Consider the following 20,816-nt stretch of genomic DNA (forward strand, 5'->3'; position numbering starts at 1 on the left):
TTATAGCCTTGGTTCAAACATGGAGAAAAGAGATGGATGCCAGGGGTGAGGTGAGAGTGACTGCCGTTGACATCAAGGCAGCATTTGACCGAGTATGTAATCAAGGAGCTCTGATGTATCTCGAGTATGTCATCAAGGAACCCCCAAGTATCAGCATAGATAATGGCATGCTGGAAGTAATTAGCATGTTGGGGCAAGAACTGGAACAAACTGTTGAAGCCATCATCTGAACGCATTTCTGATAGCGGCAGCATTTCCTTCATCAATTTGCTATTGATGCAAACTTTATCCAAAGTCAGGTAGAAATGCAAATTCTGCTTCTTGCATTAAGCACTTCCAGCAGTTACAGAGCACTGAATTGCCAAGCTGAAACTCAAGGCTTAACTTAACTCTTTAAACTTGCTCGAACAAGCTGCCAAATAAAACAATGGGAAACCCACTTAGCGTGAAACAGACACGCTGAGCACGGCATATTATCCTATCCAATTGCCTAATTGATTAGCTTAAAGAGCCAAGGGCGCGATTCTCCGCAAATGCGGAGAGTCGTAAAGGCTGCTGTGAAACTGGCCGTATTTCACGGCAGCCTCCGCGCCCCCTCCCGGGACCCGATTCTCCCCCCCGGTCGGGGCCAGCAGCGCGGCCCCGTGAAGCACGGCATTGTGGGCTTGGCGACCGTCACTAAGCCCGCGCGCCAAGCATCACGGCGGCTGATGCGCACAATGACGTCAGCCGCGCATGCGCGGGTTGGACGGCTCCAACCCGCGCATGCGCGGATGACGTCATCACGCATATGCGTCAAACCCGCGCATGCGCGGGCCGTCATGCCCCTCAGCCGCCACGCGGACTGATCCTGCGGGGCAGCGGAGGAACAAAGAGTGCGCGGGTATCGGACCCGCTGCCCGCGATCGGTGCCGACTGATCGCAGGCCCATGCCACCCTTGGCACGGCCGTGGTGCGGCCGTGCCAATCAGTGCCATGGTTGTCCGGGATGGCACTTGGCGGCCGATTTCACGAATGGTGAGAGCAGGTGTGTTTGCGTTCGTGAAAACGGCCGTAAAGGCCTGGGAACTCGGCCCATCGGCCTGGGGAGAATCGTTGTTCACCATAAAAAACGGCGAGCAGCGATTCGTGTCGTGGGGCGGCCGTGGGGAGGGGGGGGGGGGGGGGGGGAGAATAGCGGAAGGTCGGGAAAAATGTCGCGAAGGCCCTCCCGCTATTCTCCGACCCGTCGTGGGCAGCGGAGAATCGCGCCCCAAGTTTTTTTTAAAATTTAGAGTACCCAATTATTTTTTCCAATTAAGGGGCAATTTAGAGTTGCCAATCTACCTATCCTGCACATCTTTGGGTTGTGGGGGTGAAACCCACGCAGACACGGGGAGAATGTGCAAACTCCACACGGACAGTGACCCAGGGCCGGGATTCGAACCCGGGTCCTCAGCGCCGTGAGGCAGCAATGCTAACCACTGCGCCACCGAGCTGCCCTTAAAGAGCCAAGTTAATGATATTTGAATAATGCGGACAGGCTCCTGATTTTTAGCCTGGTCCGCCAACTGTGTTATCCGGAACTGGTGTGATGGCATCCTGAATTTGACCTGATGTCATTGCACTAGATAATACATGCGCGAGTGCATGTAACGCTCCCATTTTTGGAGTGTATTATTCAGCCCAGTGCTCTTTGACAAGGGTGATGAGAGTTAGGTGCAGGAAACCTCACGGGGACACTTTTCCCCTTGTCTCCATCACCGTCGGAACTCTATTGAGTGACCATTGCCTTGGCAGCATAGAAGACCAACCACATGATCCCTTGTCAGCCATGACTATTCACCCAGAAGGATAGAGGTTTGGAGTCACAAGTTGACTGCCTCCCACCAGCCGTGCCGCCTACCCATCCCCCATCTCCACCCCTGATACCCATCCCTTTATCTCTGTATCTGACTGGAGCCAATGACAAATAGCACAGGCTGAACGCGACTCCAGAGTTTGCTTTGATCTTGAGGTTATGAAACCCACGATATAGAAACAAACCTGCTGCCATGATCACCATAAAATGATTATCACAAATATACATGGTTCTCGTAGGGTTTTCTCATGATTATTAGTGTGTACCTTTAGTTGGCCAATTGTGCCGACCATGAACTCCACCCACCTGAAAAGGCATTCCTCTAAATTCAATGTTACATTGAATGTGTTGCTTTGCTGTAAGTTACTTTCCAGACGTGCTCCAGCACCATCTACCGTACCTGTCACTCACCAACCTCCATCCATCAACACTGACCAACCCAATACCACCTCCCATTACCCTGGGCCTATAACCACCCACCTCCACATGCCTTTCCTTCCCTCAGAGCCCACATCCTTTATCATCTCCATGCCCACCTTGGTCTTGCCCACTCCTGTTATCTGTGCCACCTTTCTTATGACCTCCATGACCCACCAGATGATAGCTTCACCTGCCAGACTCACACCCTGAACCTGCCACCCTATCGCATCCCACATATCCCTCTGGTTATAACTGTTTCTTCCACCACTAATACGCTGGGTTCATCCCCCAGGACCCCACCGTCAGCTCCATTGGTCCCACACTCTTACGCATTGTAAACTTGCCCAAACAAATCCCACCAACCTTCCCCAGGCACCATTCCTCACTTTCCATTGTAGTACAGACCCCCACCCAAACATTCCCTAGATATCTCCCCCCCCCCCCCCCCCCCCCCCCCCCCCCCCCCCCCCCCCCCAGCAGCCCCATTATCTTGGCCCATAAGCATGCCTCCCCAGTCCAGCCTTGGAGCTGCCTGTGACAGTTGCATCTCAATTGCAATGCTTTTAAAGGCCGGTGAAAACAGCATTTACATACCTCAAGGTCACTGACGAAGTAAAACTCATTTGGTGCATGCCTGTCATGTTCAGTCATGAAACAGACCATTCCAATTATTGACCAACAGGGTTAGGTTATTAATTTGGAGAGGGAATGTGTTTCCAGAAAGTTAGGCTTTTAATGAGCATTCATGAGTTCCCAACATCGATCAATAGGAATGTAGAGCTGCGTTTAACCTGCCATCAAAGTCAGCAGAACAAAATTCCAAATATCCCGATGATGGAAAACTGACTTTTCCCATTGCTTCAAACATTCCCCTGAATGCCATAATTCCTGCCACTAGCGGGAGCAGAAAATTGCACTCATAATCAAATTTTGACAAAAGGAAGAAAGATTTTGGTGATAAAAAGTGCACCCAGATTTTTAGTATATTACCAAGTGAACTCTTGTAACAATGCACACACAGTATATCTGGTAATATAGTCTCTCATGTTGCTCTTTATGCTTCCTTCACTTCTCTTCCGTTTCCTTCCTCTTAAATCTTTTTGCTGCTTTGCCTTCTACCACTCATTCCCACTCTTACTTCCTACCTCCTCCAACGAGGGAGATGAAAGATCCAAAACCTACTCATCCCCAATCAGCTTTTCTCCTCCCTGCACTCTTTCAGCTATCTTTCTTGAATATAGTTTTGTTTTCTTTCAACATGTTTATTTTAAAAGGAGTGGAATCTAATGGGCTGGATCTTATCCTCCCCATGGGCAGATTTGAAGACAGAGACCACTGTAAAATCAAGTGGCTGTCTTCCAATTGCCTACTTGCTCACTGCTGATCTGTCTGAAATTTTACAAGGGTGGGGATGGCATTGAGGAGACCTCCTTCCCTTGAGCCTTTTAAAGCCCTTAAGTGGCCAATTAATGGCCATTTAAAGGCCTCATCCTGCCACTTCCAGTATTTTAGCCAGGGAGGGAGGAGGGGGGCCATGCTGGAAGCCCAGCAGCTTTAGCCGTGTGATCAGTTGTCAAGTCAAGGCTTGGGAGCTCACTCGATCCATCAGAGTCGCCTTCCCAGATCTTCTCCTCACTTTGGCCCTCTACTGGCTTCTTGAATCCAGACCCCTCATGATCCTCGCTAATATCCCAACCCCAGATTTAGCTGAACTTCTCAGCATTGATGATTGCTTGTAGCAGCAGTGGCCACCATTCTTGGTGGCACTGCTGAGACCAGAATCACCAGTCAATCAGATTGGCCAGCAGCTCTGAAAGGCAGGTGTTCCTTCTGAGGCAGGTTTCTACCAGAATTAATTTACTATATAGAGGCCATTGAGATCATGGATGGGCTCTCCCCAACTTTTTATCTGGGGGATGGGGCCATGCTACTCTGTAAAATTCAGCCCAGAATGTGAAAATAAACTTGTTTCTGCATTTCTTTCTATTTCTCTTTGCCCTCACTTTTCCCTATCTTTCATGTCTTCAACAGGTAGATTAATTAGAAATTGAGAAGCAAAATAAATCTTTATGATGACCATACTTACTTCAAGAATTGAGGTTCCTAAGAGTACAAAAGCATTCTCCTTCATGTACAAGAAATAGTTGCAAAGAAGGATTGCATGGTCCTCTTTACCTCCAAGTATCAGATTGAGAAATTGCTGAAGGAAGAATTGAAGTTGTCATTTGGCATGCTTGAACTAAACATGCTCATAGCTATTACTAATGTGCAAGTAAATAACACTTAGAAATTCCACACTTTTGGATACTGATAGATTGTACCAGAAGAATAATTGACCATGAACAAATAACAAACATATATATAATACAGCATGTGTATAGAGTTATATGTGAAAACCTTATTGGTTTCATACCATCCTACTCATATGTTAAATATTAAGTAACAGTTATGAGAAGTATTAAATAATATAATGATCATGTCTTTCCTCTTAAAATATGTGACATTTATATCTAGTTTTATACTTGCCTGTGATGTCAGCCAAATACTGCAGGAATCTGAGAAACCTAGGCTCTCTGGAAGGTATGGAATCAAGGACACAAATCTAGCTATAAGATTCTAAAATGGGAGACAGTACAGATTATATATGTGTTGACAATATTGCAAATAATACAAAGATTAATTGTTTTTATAAACAGTAATGTAACTATTCATTTATTTTGATAGCTGTCAAATGGTTTTCTTATATTGTTAATTTAGGAGTTAACAAATAAATGTAGTAAATTTTGTCAGATGTAAGTGAGCAATCATGGTTCGTAACTTGTTAAACTCAAAATATTTTACAAATATTCACTAATTTCCAAACATGCGAGCTGACAATTAATCAGAGGAGAGTTCTAAATGGGCAAAGAGGGAAGAATGAAATGACTGCCAGTGTGGGGAGTGGAGAAAATCAGGCCAGAAGTCATTCTGATGCTTTGGAATATCCAATTTCAACAGGGCTATCTAATAATAATGTAACTTCTGCATTTTCCATCAACAATTACAAATATTTGGTGTGGTGCACACCGCATAATAACTTCAATTCAATTTCAAAGGTAGAATTTGGAGGGATTAGGAGTTTGTGCAAAGATATGACAAAGGTTAAAAATTGACTCAGGATAGTCAAAGGCTTCATCCGGTTTAACGATGCATTACTGAATGTATTTCTGGGTGCACTGCAAAGTTAAAAGGAGCTAATCTTCCTAGTAATGGAAGGAAAAAACATATTGCTGTCACCATGAAGTTCTAGTTGGAGGTAGTTGACGAGCAGCAGAAGCACTGTGGTAGATGCCTTAATCCTTTGTAGGGTGTGCTTTAATGGCCTACCCAGTTCAGGAGAGTACCAATGCAGATTAATTTATATGCTAGTATATAAAGCAGCCCTTCTCATTTTTCTTGTCAAGTGTACTCCATCCCATCACTCCTCAGCGCCCCCCCCCCTTAAGTTTCAAAGACACCTGTTTATTTTCTTTGCATTTTCACACATTCACAAATATCCTACCACTACTTCCACTCACACAATCCTTATGCAATGTTATGCACATGCCTGGCAGTCATCTTCATTGGATACACTGCATTCATTGGGTGAACAGATGCCCTTCTTGACTTGTTCTTCCCCATTCAAGAGGGAACAAGACACAACAGAGAGGGAACGAACCAGAAGCGGCCCAACACAGATTGTGCAGTTGATGGCTGCTAAGAAAAAGCAGTGAAGATCAATGGTATCTCTGCATTCCTGACCATCCAAGATAGCCAAGATAGGAACTTCACAGCTGCCTGGTGAAGAATTAGAAAATTCTGACACGTATCTCATACAAGACTCGGTAATGTTTACTTAGTTTCAGCAACAAGTGAAAAATAATAAGCATTATTATGCAGGTAGTTTTTGTTACATTGGCAATGCTAACTCTAATCTATTTCTTTGCTTCTCCAGGAACTTTACAGAGTGGTATTCTGTCAACTTTCATAGTGGTGATTTTTGAGATGATCAGATTCCTTCTGCGGGAGTAACAGGCAGAGTTAACACAGTTTTATGAATGGGAAGTTCTGTTTGACAGATCTATTAGTCTTTTTTTTTTGGTATAACTAGAAAGGTAGTAAAGGAGAGGCCAGTGAATGTGGTATATTTGTATTTTCAGAAGACATTCAACAAGGTGCAACACAAACGGTTGCTACCCAAAATTAAGTCATATTAGATTGGGGGAAATATTAATATGGATTGTGGATTGGTTGACACAGAACACAGATGGCGTGATTTAGTGGCCACGTCAGTCATGAGCATAAATCCCGTATTGGCATCTAAGTCTTGCGAGAGGCCAAGAATACAATTTGATTGGCGAGATTTCTGTTCGCAATCTTCCTGGGCCCTCCCCATAACGCAATCAGGTTCACACCCAGGAAGGGCATGAACCTGATTTACATACATTTGAATCCATTACCATTTACTTAGCATGGTTAATGTCACATCTTCAGCCCTCATTGAATCTTCTCACCCACCTGGCATGACGTCATACCAACACAATTTCAAATGCTTTTTAACAGCGGGAACCAGGCATCATGATCTCGGAGAGGGAGGGAGGAGGTGAGCACCACTGTCTCCACCTAGCACCAGGGAGTCCAAGAGGATAGAGCCCGGTAGCAGCTCCGGATGGTGGCGGGAAGGCAGGTTGGGGTTCCAGGATGGTGGTCAGGGCAGGTGTGGATGGTCCTGAAGTCTGCTGCCAGTGTTGTTTAAAAGTTTTAAAAACTGTGTTAGTCTGCGAGGGGGCTATATTAATTTGCTACCTGTGTTTCTTAAACATTCTTAGAGGGCTGTGTTGGTCTGTTGCCTGTGGGTGTTTATAAATTCTTAGGAGTCTGTTATATTCTGCTGCTATGGGATTTAAAAGGTCTTAAAGGGCAGTGTTGGTCTGATGTATGTGGCATGGGGTGGCAGCGGACCACTTGGGATGGGTGTGGGGTGTGACGAGAGCCAAAGAGGCAGGTCTAATGGGTGGGATGGATGTGACCCCGAAAGAGAAGGCAATGTGGTACACAGCCTGAGGGTGGAATGGAAGGGGAGTGGCAACAACTCTGGAGTTGCTGTCCAGGAATCTTAAGCTTTCAGGCATAATAGCAATAAGATCTCAAAATTACACAGCCTGACTGAGAAGGGTGCCCAAGTGTTTAATTGAACCCATAGTATGCATCCCATGCTGCCACAGTCTCAAAGTCAATGAATGGGATGAATACCCAGGGTTCAAGGGTAAACTCTTGGGTACATGGGATCGAGAGTCACTGGGCTTGCTTATGTGCCAGAACTAACACCTGCCAGCGAGGATCCATTAATTCCCAACGTGGACATCACCATCCATTTGACCCTGCCACATCCCGTGCAAGCATACAAATCTCCTGCCAAAGTCCTCAGTGATATAGAGATTAGGAAAGGGGAAAACCAGATAGGAGGTCAAAGGCGACTCTGACTGGGTGAGGGCATAGGCCAAGGTCTGATATGTAATAGAGATAGAATAAAATGCATACAGTGATAAAGGAGGTCATTAAAACCATCGACTCTGCATTGAGCCTCTGAAAGAGCACTCCACCCAGGCCGACTCACCTACATACAACCCTGTGCATTGATCATGGTCAATCCACCTAATCTGCACATCTTTGGACACTAAGAAACAATTTAGCATGGCCAATCCACCTAACCTGCACATCTTTGGACTGTGGAAAAAAACTGGAGCACCCGGAGAAACCCATGCAGACATGAAGAGAATGTGCAAACTCCACACAGACAGTCACCCAAGGCTGGAATTGAAGCGGGGTCCCTGGTGCTGGGATGAAGCTGTGCTAACCACTGTGCCACAGGGGAATGGAATCTTGGGAAGCAAAATTGAAATCCTGGAGGTAGGCTGCTATTGAGGCCATGAGTAAGGTGGTGAAGAACAATAATATTTAACTCAGTGACATGTGCAGATATTACAAGTGGTAATGACCCCCAACTACCTGTGCCTAACTTCACCTGTGGCCACACTGTGTCCCAACAAGTCTTTAAACTTGCAAACCCTCCCACTATGTCTAGGTGTGTTCCCAGGATGCACATCATAAGTGGAGGTGGTTTGGTGCCTCAAACGCCTTGTTGCCTGAGATGCCCTTGGCAGACGTCCTCTGGAGGGCTGGGAACTGGACGGACCCGACCAATTTCAGGAGGCACTGGTGTTGCCGTATCACTATGTCCTGCCTGCTGTCCTGGAGTTGTGCCAAGCTCAGGAAGGGTGGATTCAGATTGGCTGGTCACTCCCAGGATCTCCTGGGTGGAAGTCCCGAGAATGTGCTCCAGCAAATCCTCCTCACTCCAGATCCTCATGGGTGCCTGGTTTACTCCATGGTAAGGAGGGACAGCTGGAGTGAGCTGCAGAAGCCTCAACGTAATCTGGCACTGCCAGTCCTGGATGCCCGCTACTGTCTGAACAATATAGTTGTAGCCCTCAGCCATGGTGCTCAAGGGACTGAGCCATTACTTCAGTCTTCACCTGTCATGGATCTGATCATTTGCCCCAGGCTTTCCACTGCAGATGTAACCCTTGCGGTGTTGACCTAGGTGGCAACTATTACCAGTAACATCTCTTGCAACAGAAGGCTTTGGGACTCCTCCATTCGACGCTGTAGTCACAGGGGTGTCACTGACAACCCCTCCTGGTATTCCTGGTTCTGCTTTTGGATCTCCAGCAGTTGAGGGACGAACATGTCCAAAGGCATAGTATCTGGCTGGGGCACAGCTGTGTCCTGGGATCCAGCAGACGTCCAACTATCCGATCCCTGGGATGTTCCTGCCTCTACTGGATGTGCATCAAAAGCAGTGTGGTGCTTGCCAGAAAGAGACCCAGAAGCCTGCCTGCTAACTTCACCCACTGAGGTGTGTGTCTCAATGATGGTGGATCATGCGGGTGATAGCTGTGATACTCCATCCCTGTCCTTCTCCGAGAACTCCTCCGGGTTGCTTTCAAGATTGGGTAGTGGGACACTTCTGGTTGACATGCCAGGCTCTTCGGGTGATGTTCCTGCAAGGCAAGGGACATGGTTTTAGTACATGGCCTGGTTAAATGTTTCGACAACAAAGCACACAGATGAGACTGATCATAGGGATGAAGGTGCAGTATTTCCTCACTTTTCTTTCGCAGGTACACCTTGCTCTCAGTTCAAGTCTGCTCCAGTGCCTCCCCTGTAAGCTCAATTACCCTCTTTTTGAATGGAGTTAGGATCCTGAGCTTAGACATTCCACCACCTGTGTCCTCTGTCTCCGATTCTCGGATGTTCTCCCGCAGGACACAAAAAGGGATAATGTGAGCTGGACAAATGGTGGGTTAGAGGTCCGTGACAATGGGTATTTATGGACACAGTGCCTGAGCAGGAAGGGATTCTGACAAGGAGTGCTGGGGGTTTGAGGATGATGCTGTGAGGTCGGGTGCTGGGAACCTGGCTGAACCCAATCACTGCCAGTTGGTGGGCAGGATACGGTCCTTAGCCAATCCATTGGCTCTGGGCCAACTAATCAAACTGATCTCGCCGATCTCTTGGGTGTCAGAAAGTCTGGGTTTTTCTGTTCAAAATTTAAATCTTCATAGCACAGTGTACTATTTTGCAACTTTTAATTCACTTCCTCTGCCCGACTTCAGGGTATATGCTCATTAAATATCCACAGATCAAAAATTATAATGATAAAGTAAAATCAATGGGAAATAAGGAATTAAAAGGAAGGTCTCTTACAATAGCCTGTTCCTGCCTCCTCCACATATAATAAGAACATAAGAACTAGGAGCAGGAGTAGTGCCATCTGGCCCCTCGCGCCTGCTCCGCCATTCAATTAGATCATGGCTGATCTTTTGTGGACTCAGCTCCACTTTCCGGCCCGAACACCATAACCCTTAATCCCTTTATTCTTCAAAAAACTATCTATCTTTACCTTAAAAACATGTAATGAAGGAGCCTCAACTGCTTCACTGGGCAAGGCATTCCATAGATTCACAACCCTTTGGGTGAAGAAGTTCCTCCTAAACTCAGTCCTAAATCTACTTCCCCTTATTCTGAGGCTATGTCCCCTAGTTCTGCTGTCACCCGCCAGTGGAAACAACCTGCCCGCATCTATCCTATCTATTCCCTTCATAATTTTAAACGTTTCTATAAGATCCCCCCTCATCCTTCTAAATTCCAACGAGTACAGTCCCAGTCTACTCAACCTCTCCTCATAATCCAACCCCTTCAGCTCTGGGATTAACCTAGTGAATCTCCTCTGCACACCCTCCAGCGCCAGTACGTCCTTTCTCAAGTAAGGAGACCAAAACTGAACACAATACTCCAGGTGTGGCCGCACTAACACCTTATACAATTGCAACATAACCTCCCTAGTCTTAAACTGCATCCCTCTAGCAATAAAGGACAAAATTCCATTTGCCTTCTTAATCACCTGTTGCACTTGTAAACCAACCTTCTGTGACTCATGCACTAGCACACCCAAGTCTCTCTGAACAGCGGCATGCTTTAATATTTTATCGTTTAAATAATAATCCCGTTTGCTGTTATTCCTACCAACATGGATAACCTCACATTTGTCAACATTGTATTCCATCTGCCAGACCCTAGCCCATTCACTTAACCTATCCAAATCACTCTGCAGACTTCCAGTATCCTCTGCACTTTTCGCTTTACCACTCATCTGCAAACTTGGACACATTGCCCTTGGTCCCCAACTCCAAATCATCTATGTAAATTGTGAACAATTGTGGGCCCAACACGGATCCCTGAGGGACACCACTAGCTACTGATTGTCAACCAGAGAAACACCCATTTATCCCAACTCTTTGCTTTCTATTAATTAACCAATCCTCTATCCATGCTACTACTTTACCCTTAATGCCATGCATCTTTATCTTATGCAGCAACCTTTTGTGTGGCACCTTGTCAAAGGCTTTCTGGAAATCCAGATATACCACATCCATCGGCTCCCCGTTATCTACTGCACTGGTAATGTCCTCAAATAATTCCACTAAATTAGTTAGGCATGACCTGCCCTTTACGAACCCATGCTGCGTCTGCCCAATGGGACAATTTCTATCCAGATGCCTCGCAATTTCTTCTTTGATGATAGATTCCAGCATCTTCCCTACTACCGAAGTTAAGCTCACTGGCCTATAATTTCCTGCTTTCTGCCTACCTCCTTTTTTAAACAATGGCGTCACGTTTGCTAATTTCCAATCCACCGGGACCACCCCAGAGTCTAGTGAATTTCGGTAAATTATCACTAGTGCATCTGCAATTTCGCTAGCCATCTCTTTTAGCACTCTGGGATGCATTCCATCAGGGCCAGGAGATTTGTCTACCTTTAGCCCCATTAGCTTGCCCATCACTCCCTCCTTAGTGATAACAATCCTCTCAAGGTCCTCACCTGTCATAGCCTCATTTCTATCAGTCGCTGGCATGTTATTTGTGTCTTCCACTGTGAAGACCGACCCAAAAAACCTGTTCAGTTCCTCAGTCATTTCCTCATTTCCCATTATTAAAACTCCCTTCTCATCCTCTAAAGGACCAATATTTACCTTAGCCACTCTTTTTTGTCTTATATATTTGTAAAAACTTTTACTGTCTGTTTTTATATTCTGAGCAAGTTTACTCTCATACTCTATCTTACTCTTCTTTATAGCTTTTTTAGTAGCTTTCTGTTGCCCCCTAAAGATTTCCCAGTCCTCTAATCTCCCAGAAATCTTTGCCACTTTATATGCTTTTTCCTTCAATTTGATACTCTCCCTTATTTCCTTAGATATCCACGGTCGATTTTCCCTCTTTCTTCCGTCCTTCCTTTTTGTTGGTATAAACCTTTGCTGAGCACTGTGAAAAATCGCTTGGAAGGTTCTCCACTGTTCCTCAACTGTTCCACCATAAAGTCTTAGCTCCCAGTCTACCTTAGCTAGTTCTTCTCTCATCCCCTTGTAATCTCCTTTGTTTAAACACAAAACACTAGTATTTGATTTTACTTTCTCACCCTCCATCTGTATTTTAAATTCCACCATATTGTGATCGCTCCTTCCGAGAGGATCCCTAACTATGAGATCATGAATCAATCCTGTCTCATTACACAGGACAAGATCTAGGACCGCTTGTTCCCTCGTAGGTTCCATTACATACTGTTCTAGGAAACTATCGCGGATACATTCTATAAACTCCTCCTCAAGGTTGCCTTGACCGACCTGGTTAAACCAATCGACATGTAGATTAAAATCCCCCATGATAACTGCTGTACCATTTCTACATGCATCAGTTATTTCTTTGTTTATTGCCTGCCCCACCATATCGTTACTATTTGGTGGCCGATAGACTACTCCTATCAGTGACTTTTTCGCCTTACTATTCCTGATTTCCACCCAAATGGATTCAACCTTATCCTCCATAGCACCGATGATGTCATCCCTTACTATTGCCCGGATGTCATCCTTAAATAACAGAGCAACACCACCTCCCTTACCATCCACTCTGTCCTTCCGAATAGTTTGATACCCTCGGATATTTAACTCCCAGTCGTGACCATCCTTTAACCATGTTTCAGTAATGGCCACTAAATCATAGTCATTTACAATGATTTGTGCCATCAACTCATTCACTTTATTCCGAATACTACGAGCATTCAGGTAAAGTACACTTATGTTGGTTTTTTTACCTCTGTTTTGAATCTTAACATCTCCAGTTTTATTCCTTTTGTTATTACTGGGCCTATTCACTGAGCTCCCCTCAGTCACTGTACCTTGTACTGTCGCCCTTTTAGATTTTTGACTATGTCTTCTCTGCCTTGCACTTTTCCCCTTACTTCCTTTTGCTTCTGTCCCAGTTTTACTACCTTCCAACTTCCTGCATCGGTTCCCATCCCCCTGCCACATTAGTTTAAACCCTCCCCAACAGCTCTAGAAAACACCCCCGCTAGGACATCGGTTCCAGTCCTGCCCAGGTGCAGACCGTCCGGTTTGTACTGGTCCCACCTCCCCCAGAACCGGTCCCAATGCCCCAGGAATTTGAATCCCTCCCTCTTGCACCATCTCTCGAGCCACGCATTCATCCTATCTGTCCTGACATTCCTACTCTGACTAGCTCGTGGCACTGGTAGCAATCCTGAGATTACTACCTTTGAGGTCCTACTTTTTAGTTTAACTCCTAACTCCCTGAATTCCGCTTGTAGGACCTCATCCCGTTTTTTACCTATATCGTTGGTGCCTATGTGCACCACGACAGCTGGCTGTTCACCTTCCCCCCCCAGAATGTCCTGCAGCCGCTCCGAGACATCCTTGACCCTTGCACCAGGGAGGCAACATACCATCCTGGAGTCTCGATTGCGTCCACAGAACCGCCTGTCTATTCCCCTTACGATCGAGTCCCCTATCACTATAGCCCTGCCATTTTTCTTCCTGCCCTGCTGTGCAGCAGAGCCAGCCACGGTGCCATGAACCTGGCTGCTGCTGCCTTCCCCTGGTGAGCCATCTCCCTCAACAGTATCCAAAGCGGTATATCTGTTTTGCAGGGAGATGACCGCAGGGGACACCTGCACTGCCTTCCTACTCTTGCTCTTTCTTTTGGTCACCCATTTTCTATCTCCCTCAGTAACCTTCACCTGCGGTGTGACCAACTCGCTAAACGTGCTATCCACGACCTCCTCAGCATCGCGGATGCTCCAAAGTGAGTCCATCCGCAGCTCCAGAGCCGTCAAGCGGTCTAACAAGAGCTGCAACTGAACACACTTCTTGCACGTGAAGGAGCCAGGGACAGTGGACGTGTCCCTGAGCTCCCACATCGCACACGAGGAGCATGACACGGGTCTGGGATCTCCTGCCATGTCTTAAACCCTTGGTAAACTTAAACAATTAGAATTTCAAAATAAAAATAAATAAATTAGACAATGAAAAGAAAAAGAGAGACTACTTACCAGTCACTTACCAGGGTTAAAAAGCACCTCCTCACACATCCTTTGACCCTTTCCCCCTAAGAGCTATATTTAACTCCTTCTTGACAACACACAGGTAGGATTCTCCAGACCCCCAGCTGTGTATTTCTCGGCAGTGCTCTGCTTGCTGGTGGCATTTCCCTTGAATCCCACGTCACCAGTGTGCACTGCCAGCGAGAGAAAAGAATCAAACGGGCGGAGAATTCTGGCCATAATGTTTTGGCCTCAACTACTTTCAATGGTAACGAATTACGCAGGCTCGCAACTCTCTAGGTGAAGAAATTTCTCCTCATCGCAGTCCTAAACGATTTACCCCTTATCCTTAGACTGTGACCCCAGGTTCTGAACTCCCCCACCTGGACTCCCATATCCTTCCTGCAGCTATCCTGTCTAGTCTTGTAAGAATTTTATAGGTTTCTATAAGATCCCCCCTCATTCTTCTGAACTCAGCGGATATATTCCCAACCGACTAACCTCTCCTCATATATCAATCTTGCCAACCCAGAAATCAGTCTGATAAACCTTTGTTGCACTCCCTCTATAGCAAAAACATTCTTCCTCAGATAAGGAGGCCCAAACTGTACATAATATTCCAGATTTAGTCTCACCAAGGCACTGTATAATTACAGCAAGCCATCCCTGCTTTCGTACTTGAACCCTCTCGTGATGAAGGCCAACATACCGTTTTCCTTCTTTACCGCCAGCTGCATGTACATGCTTACTTTCAGTGATTGGTGTACGAGGACACCCAGATCTCGTTGCAAATTCCCAATTCTCAATTTACAGCCATTCAGATATTATCTGCCTTCCTATTTTTGCTACCTAAGTGGATAACCTCAAATTTATCCACATTATACTGCATCTGCCATTCATTTACTCACTCACTCAACTTTGACAAAGGGTCATCTGGACTCGAAACATGAGCTCTTTTCTCTCCATATAGATGCTGCCAGACCTGCTGAGATTTTCCAGCATTTTCTCTTGGTTTCAGATTGCAGCATCTGCAGTAATTTGCTTTTATCCAGTCCTTATCTTCCTGAACTTCCCTGGACTCAGCCTGCCTTCACAGCTGGTGCGCCAGCATGTGGCTCGCCTTCTCCCCGTACTCATATTGCACCCCTCTTGCCCTACGCAGATGCCCTACCACCCTCCCTGTTGTCAGCCTGTCAAACTGCCACTGCAACATTTTCCTCCTCGCCAATCCCTCCGCGGTGGGCACCCTCGAATACTCCCAGCCCACCTCCACTATCTCGCTCACTCGACGATCATGTCCTCCCTCCTTTCCCTATCCGCACAAGCCTTAAACAAAATAATTTTCCGGGACCACTGCCTTCTGTGCTTCCCAAAAAATGGATGCTGACACCTCCCCATTCTGATTCAACTCCACATACTCCTTAATTGCCGCCCGCACCTCATCACAAACAACCCCAAATCAAACTTCCATCCCTGCATACCCTGCCCCCTCCATCCCAACCAAAATCTCCCAGCTCACTACAAAGTAATCAATCCTCAAATACAGTTTATGGACGTCTGAAGAGAAGGAATATTCCCTTCCCCCGGGCTCTGAAAGCGCCATGGTTCCACCACACCCATCCTCTCCATAACCACCCCACCCACCCCCCACCCCCCAGCTCCCTTGCCATTCGTATTCTCTCAATCGACCTGGGGCTCGACCTAGCCACCCTTGCTCATGGACACAGTAAAAATCTCCTCCAATGAACAACTGGCGAGTGTTCAAATCCTAGATCACTGCCAGAAACCCCCTCATAAAACCCACATCATACCAATTTGGGGTATACACATTTACCAATACCACCGGTGCCCCTTCCAATACCCCACTCACAATTACATATCTCCCACCCAGATCCCTCACCTCCTTCGCACACATAAATCCCATTTCCTTGCTCATTAAAGCTGCCACACCCCTCGATTTTGAATCAAACCCCGAGTGGAAAAGAAGCCTGACACATCCCTTCCTTAACCTAACCTGGTCCATCACACGGAGAGGCGTCTCCTGCAGAAAGACCGTTTTCAAGCTCCTGAGATTCACAAACACCCACAACCTTTTAAGCGGCCCATTCAGTCCCCGGATGTTCCATGTTACCAGCCTTACTGGAGTTTTACACCTCCAATACCCTCTACCATCCATCAATTTCCTCACTTAACTCCCGTCCCCTTAATTGAACCCTGTACCTAGCTCATCCAGTTCACTCCCTTCTCCGCCCTAACCATGTCATCTCTCACCCCCTGCCATGTCGCAACACCATTGGAAGTAAAGTTGGAAGGCTAACCAGTCCAGCAGAAAGAAACCCTCCAACCCTTCTGATGTGCCATCAACTGTACGAGAGACGAGTGCTTTACAAGTCAGGCTTTAATAGACTAGAACATAGCTCTGCGATCGTCTACAATGGAATGGACAATCGCCGGGCGTTTGTCCATTTATACCTCGTTAACGGAGGCGTGGTTAACTCAGCCTCTCGGCCAATCGGTCGAGAGGCACATGACCGACCAGGGCCAATGGTAAGCCGGTGTTCTGGCCCAATGGCAGACAGGTATGCAAATCATATCACCACACCTTCCGCTTCACCAACTGTCAGAATGAAAATAGCTCAATCCTGGATGTTATTAACAACAGAATTCAATGCCTGTAATCCCTTGTGAACTCACTGTTCCCGCAGAATGAATAGCAGAGTCAACCCCTTCGCACACACAGAGCAGGTGAATGGCCTCTCCCCAGAGTGAATTCACTGGTGTTTCTACAGAATGAATGGCATTCAAAAATTCTTTGTGCAGCTGAATGTTCTCTCCTTAGTGTGAATGCGCTAGTGGTTTGTCAGTCCCTGACAGCTTTTAAAATGACTCCAACAGTCAGATAATTTAAAGCATAACCCGGGTGGAAGGGGTCTTTGATTATGCTGCCCGCTTTCCCAAGATGTAGACAGAGTCAATGGATGGGAGGCAGGTTCACGTGATGGACTGGTTGTGTTCACGACTCTCTTTAGTTTCTTTTTTTTAATATAAATTTAGAGTACCCAATTCATTTTTTCCAATTAAGGGGCAATTTAGCATGGCCAATCCACCTACCCGGCAAATCTTGGGTTGTGGGGACGAAACCCACGCAGACACGGGGAGAATGTGCAAACTCCACACGAACAGTGACCCAGAGCCAGAATCGAACCTGGGACCTCAGTGCCGTGAGGCAGCAGACTCTCTTTAGTTTCTTTTGGTCTTGGGCCGAGCAGTTGCCATACCAGGCTGTGATGCAGCCAAATAGGATGCTTTCTGTGGTGCATCTGTAAAAATTGGCCCGGCCTGGAGGATGTTCATTACCAAGGAACTGATGCCGATGATGGAGGTGATAAAAGTGGAGATCCAGGGGACAGTGATGGAAGCGGTGGTTGCCATGCAGTCGGCGATCAAGACAATGGGGAAGAAGTTGGAGGCTCAGGGGTAGACAATCATAGAGCTGGAAAAGGCGTCGATGGACCCGAGCGGCAGGATTGTTGTACTGGAGGCCAAAATCAAAAGGTTGGTGGCGACCCAAGGAAGCCTGAAGGAAAGATCGAGGACCAGGAGAATAGGACTCGGCACCACAATATCCAGAACGTTGGCCGGCTGGAAGGGATCGAGGGTATGGACCCGATGGACTATGTGGCCCAGATGCTGGGCAACCTAGTCGGGAGGGATGGCTTTCCCAAAGAGCCGCAAATCGATAAGGCAGACAGATCGCTCCGAATGAAGCCCAAGGCGGGGAAGAGCCCAGGGCAATAATTGCTAAACTACATCATTACCAGGATCGTGAGAAGATCCTGCAGTGGGCAAGGCAGACAAAGGCGAGCAGCTGGGAAGGAAATAGAATCCGGGTCTACCAGGACAATGGGTCAAACCTGGAAAACCACAGGGCCGAGTTCAAAGATGCAAAATCACCCTGTACAAAAGCAAAGTAAAATTTGGAATGCTGTTCCCAGCCAGGCTCTGAGTCACATTCCAAAACAAGGAACACTATTTCAACACCCGGCAGAGGCAGATGAGTTTGTATGGACGAAAGGGGGCAGGCAAGGCAGTGCTGAGATCGAAGCAGAGGAAAGAAGGACAAAATTTCTATGATGAACATACTATGTTTGCACGGGACAGTACTGCCTCGTTTTGAACAGAAATGTCAGACCATAGGGAAGGGTGAGGACAGCGGAGACAGAGGGAAGGAACAAATGTCTAGCAGCATAGGAAAAGGGTAAGATCAGTCCCGTGAGGGGTGCTACCATACTAGCTAGGAAGCACAAAAACTAGTTGGTACCACGGTGCATCTCCCGGCAGGGAGGGAGCATCTGGCGGGTTAAGGAAGGGGGGACTGCAGGGATGGGGAATGTAAAGGAGGAGATGGGGAGGGGAGACAAGGGGGACAGAAGGGGAACACAAGGGGAATACAAGGTTAAGAAAGGGATGGTTAGGGCAGCACGGTGGCCTAGTGGTTAGCACACCCGCCTCACGGCGCTGAGGTCCCAGGTTCGATCCCGGCTCTGGGTCACTGTCCGTGTGGAGTTTGCACATTCTCCCCGTGTCTGCGTGGGTTTCGCCCCCACAACCCAAAAATGTGCAGAGTAGGTGGATTGGCCACACTAAATTGCCCCTTAATTGGAAAAAATAATTGGCTAATCTAAATTTATAAAAAAAAAAAAAAAAAGAAAGGGATGGTTCTCAGATTGGCTTTAGCAGGTAAGGTGCAGGTTGAGGCAAGCAACCACTTTGGAGGGTCTCTGAACAAAGGGAAACCCTGGAATGAAGGGGCGCATCCATGTGGCATACACACAGTCGGCGGCCATGTTGGGTGCCCCCTGGACAAAGGGAAACCCCGGAGCGCTTGGGCCCGGCCTCATGGTGTGAACGGCGATGGTGGCCATTTTGGATGCCCCCCTAACAAGGTGAAAGCCCGGAGTGCAGAGGCACGTCCACCAGGTAAGTATGATTGATCCTGCAGGAAGGGAGGGACAAACACCCCCCACTAGAATTATCACCTGGAACGTCGGGGGACTTACCGGCCCAGTGAAAAGATCCAGAGTTTTCACCCATTTGAGAAGTTTGAAAGCCCACATAGTCTTTCTCCAAGAACACACCTGAGGGAGAAGGACCGGCTGTCGGGAAGGAAGGGGTGGATGGGACAAACATACCATTCATGTTATGGGACAAATTTAGGGTGGTAGCTATCCTGATTAGCAAGTGGACGGAGTTTACAGAGACAAGGACGGTCACGGACCCAGGGGGGTGGTACGTCGGTCAGTGGTGTCCTAGACGGGCACTGGTACTCCTGGTAAACTTGTACGTGTCCAACAGGGACGACACAAATTTTAAAGAATACCATGGCAGAAATCCTTGACATCGACACACACTGACTGATCATGGTGGGTGGTGAGGGGGCGGGGGGGGGGGGAAACGCGACACCTTTAACAGTATACAGGTCTCATTGACAGACAGATGGGGAAAAAGACAGGCATGGCTAGAGAACTGGGAGCATTCATGGAGCAGATGGGGTCAGTGGACCCATTATGCGGTTCCTACACTCTGGGGAGAAGGAATTCTCATTAATTTCACTGGTACACAAGGTGTACACTTATATCGCCTTCTTAGCTGTGGGGAAATCGGTGCTTCCAGACATAGTAAGAGTGATAGTCATTTCAGACTATGCTCCACATTACATGGATGTGAGGCTGGACACAGACCTCTTGGCTGACAAGGTCTTCTGCCAGAAAACATCACAGGCCATAGGCGAGTACATCATTAACAGCCAGAACGAGGAAGTCTTACCTTCCACGTTCTGGGAGGCACTGAAGGTGAAATGAAAAATGAAAATGAAAATCACTTATTGTCATGAGTAGGCTTCAATGAAGTTACTGTGAAAAGCCCCTAGTCGCCACATTCCGCCTGTCCAGGGAGGCTGGTACAGGAATCGAACCATGCTGCTGGCCTGTTTGGTCTGCTTTAAAAGCCAGCGATTTAGCTCAGTGAGCTAAACCAGCCCCTGGTGATTTGGGGAGAGATTATAGCCTACAAGCCTCGTAGAGACAGGGAAGAGAGGGTGACCAGGCGGCAACTGATCTACTCCTTCCTCGATAGAAGGTACTCCGAGGCCCCGACCGCAGAGCAGAGAGGAAAAGCTACAAAGGAACTTTAACCTGCTATCCACCAGGAAGGCATGGCACCATCTCCACCAGACACGGGGGACCTTTTATAAACACGGAGAGAAGGCTAGCCGCCTATTGGCTCACTAGTTGAGAAGGCAGGCAGAGATGAGGCACATAGCCCAGGTAAAGAACGGCAGAGGCAGACTGTAGCTGCACCAAAAAAGGTCAAGCAAGCATTTTGGGCCTTCTACTGGGGATTATACACCTCTGAGCCGCCTGATGGGGACTCAGGGATGAAATGGTTCCTTGATGGACTGGAAATGCCAGTCATGGGGGATAATAGACAGAAGGAGCTGGAAGCACCAATAGGGCTGAGAGAGGTCATGGAGAGCGTCAATTCCATGCAGCCGGGGAAGGTGTGGGACCAAATGGGTTCCCA

The 20,816-nt window shown here is 47.2% G+C and overlaps 1 protein-coding gene across 9 annotated transcripts in view; it reads right to left on the minus strand.

Moving 5' to 3' along the window:
- LOC119951075 (coiled-coil and C2 domain-containing protein 2A-like) overlaps window positions 1–20,816 on the minus strand; it is a 610,180-nt gene that overhangs the window by 124,004 nt on the left and 465,360 nt on the right. For 8 of the 9 annotated variants that reach the window (XM_038774121.1, XM_038774113.1, XM_038774116.1 and 5 more), the window contains 2 exons: window positions 4,787–4,876; window positions 4,347–4,460 (listed from right to left, as the gene is read on the minus strand). The exons of the other annotated variant lie outside the window; for it this stretch is intronic. In XM_038774121.1, the coding sequence (XP_038630049.1) occupies window positions 4,347–4,460; window positions 4,787–4,876 (204 nt within the window). The remainder of the gene's footprint in view (window positions 1–4,346; window positions 4,461–4,786; window positions 4,877–20,816) is intronic. 9 annotated transcript variants of the gene reach the window in all.

Source organism: Scyliorhinus canicula, chromosome 16, assembly GCF_902713615.1.
Source record: "Scyliorhinus canicula chromosome 16, sScyCan1.1, whole genome shotgun sequence".
Lineage (NCBI taxonomy): Eukaryota > Metazoa > Chordata > Chondrichthyes > Carcharhiniformes > Scyliorhinidae > Scyliorhinus > Scyliorhinus canicula.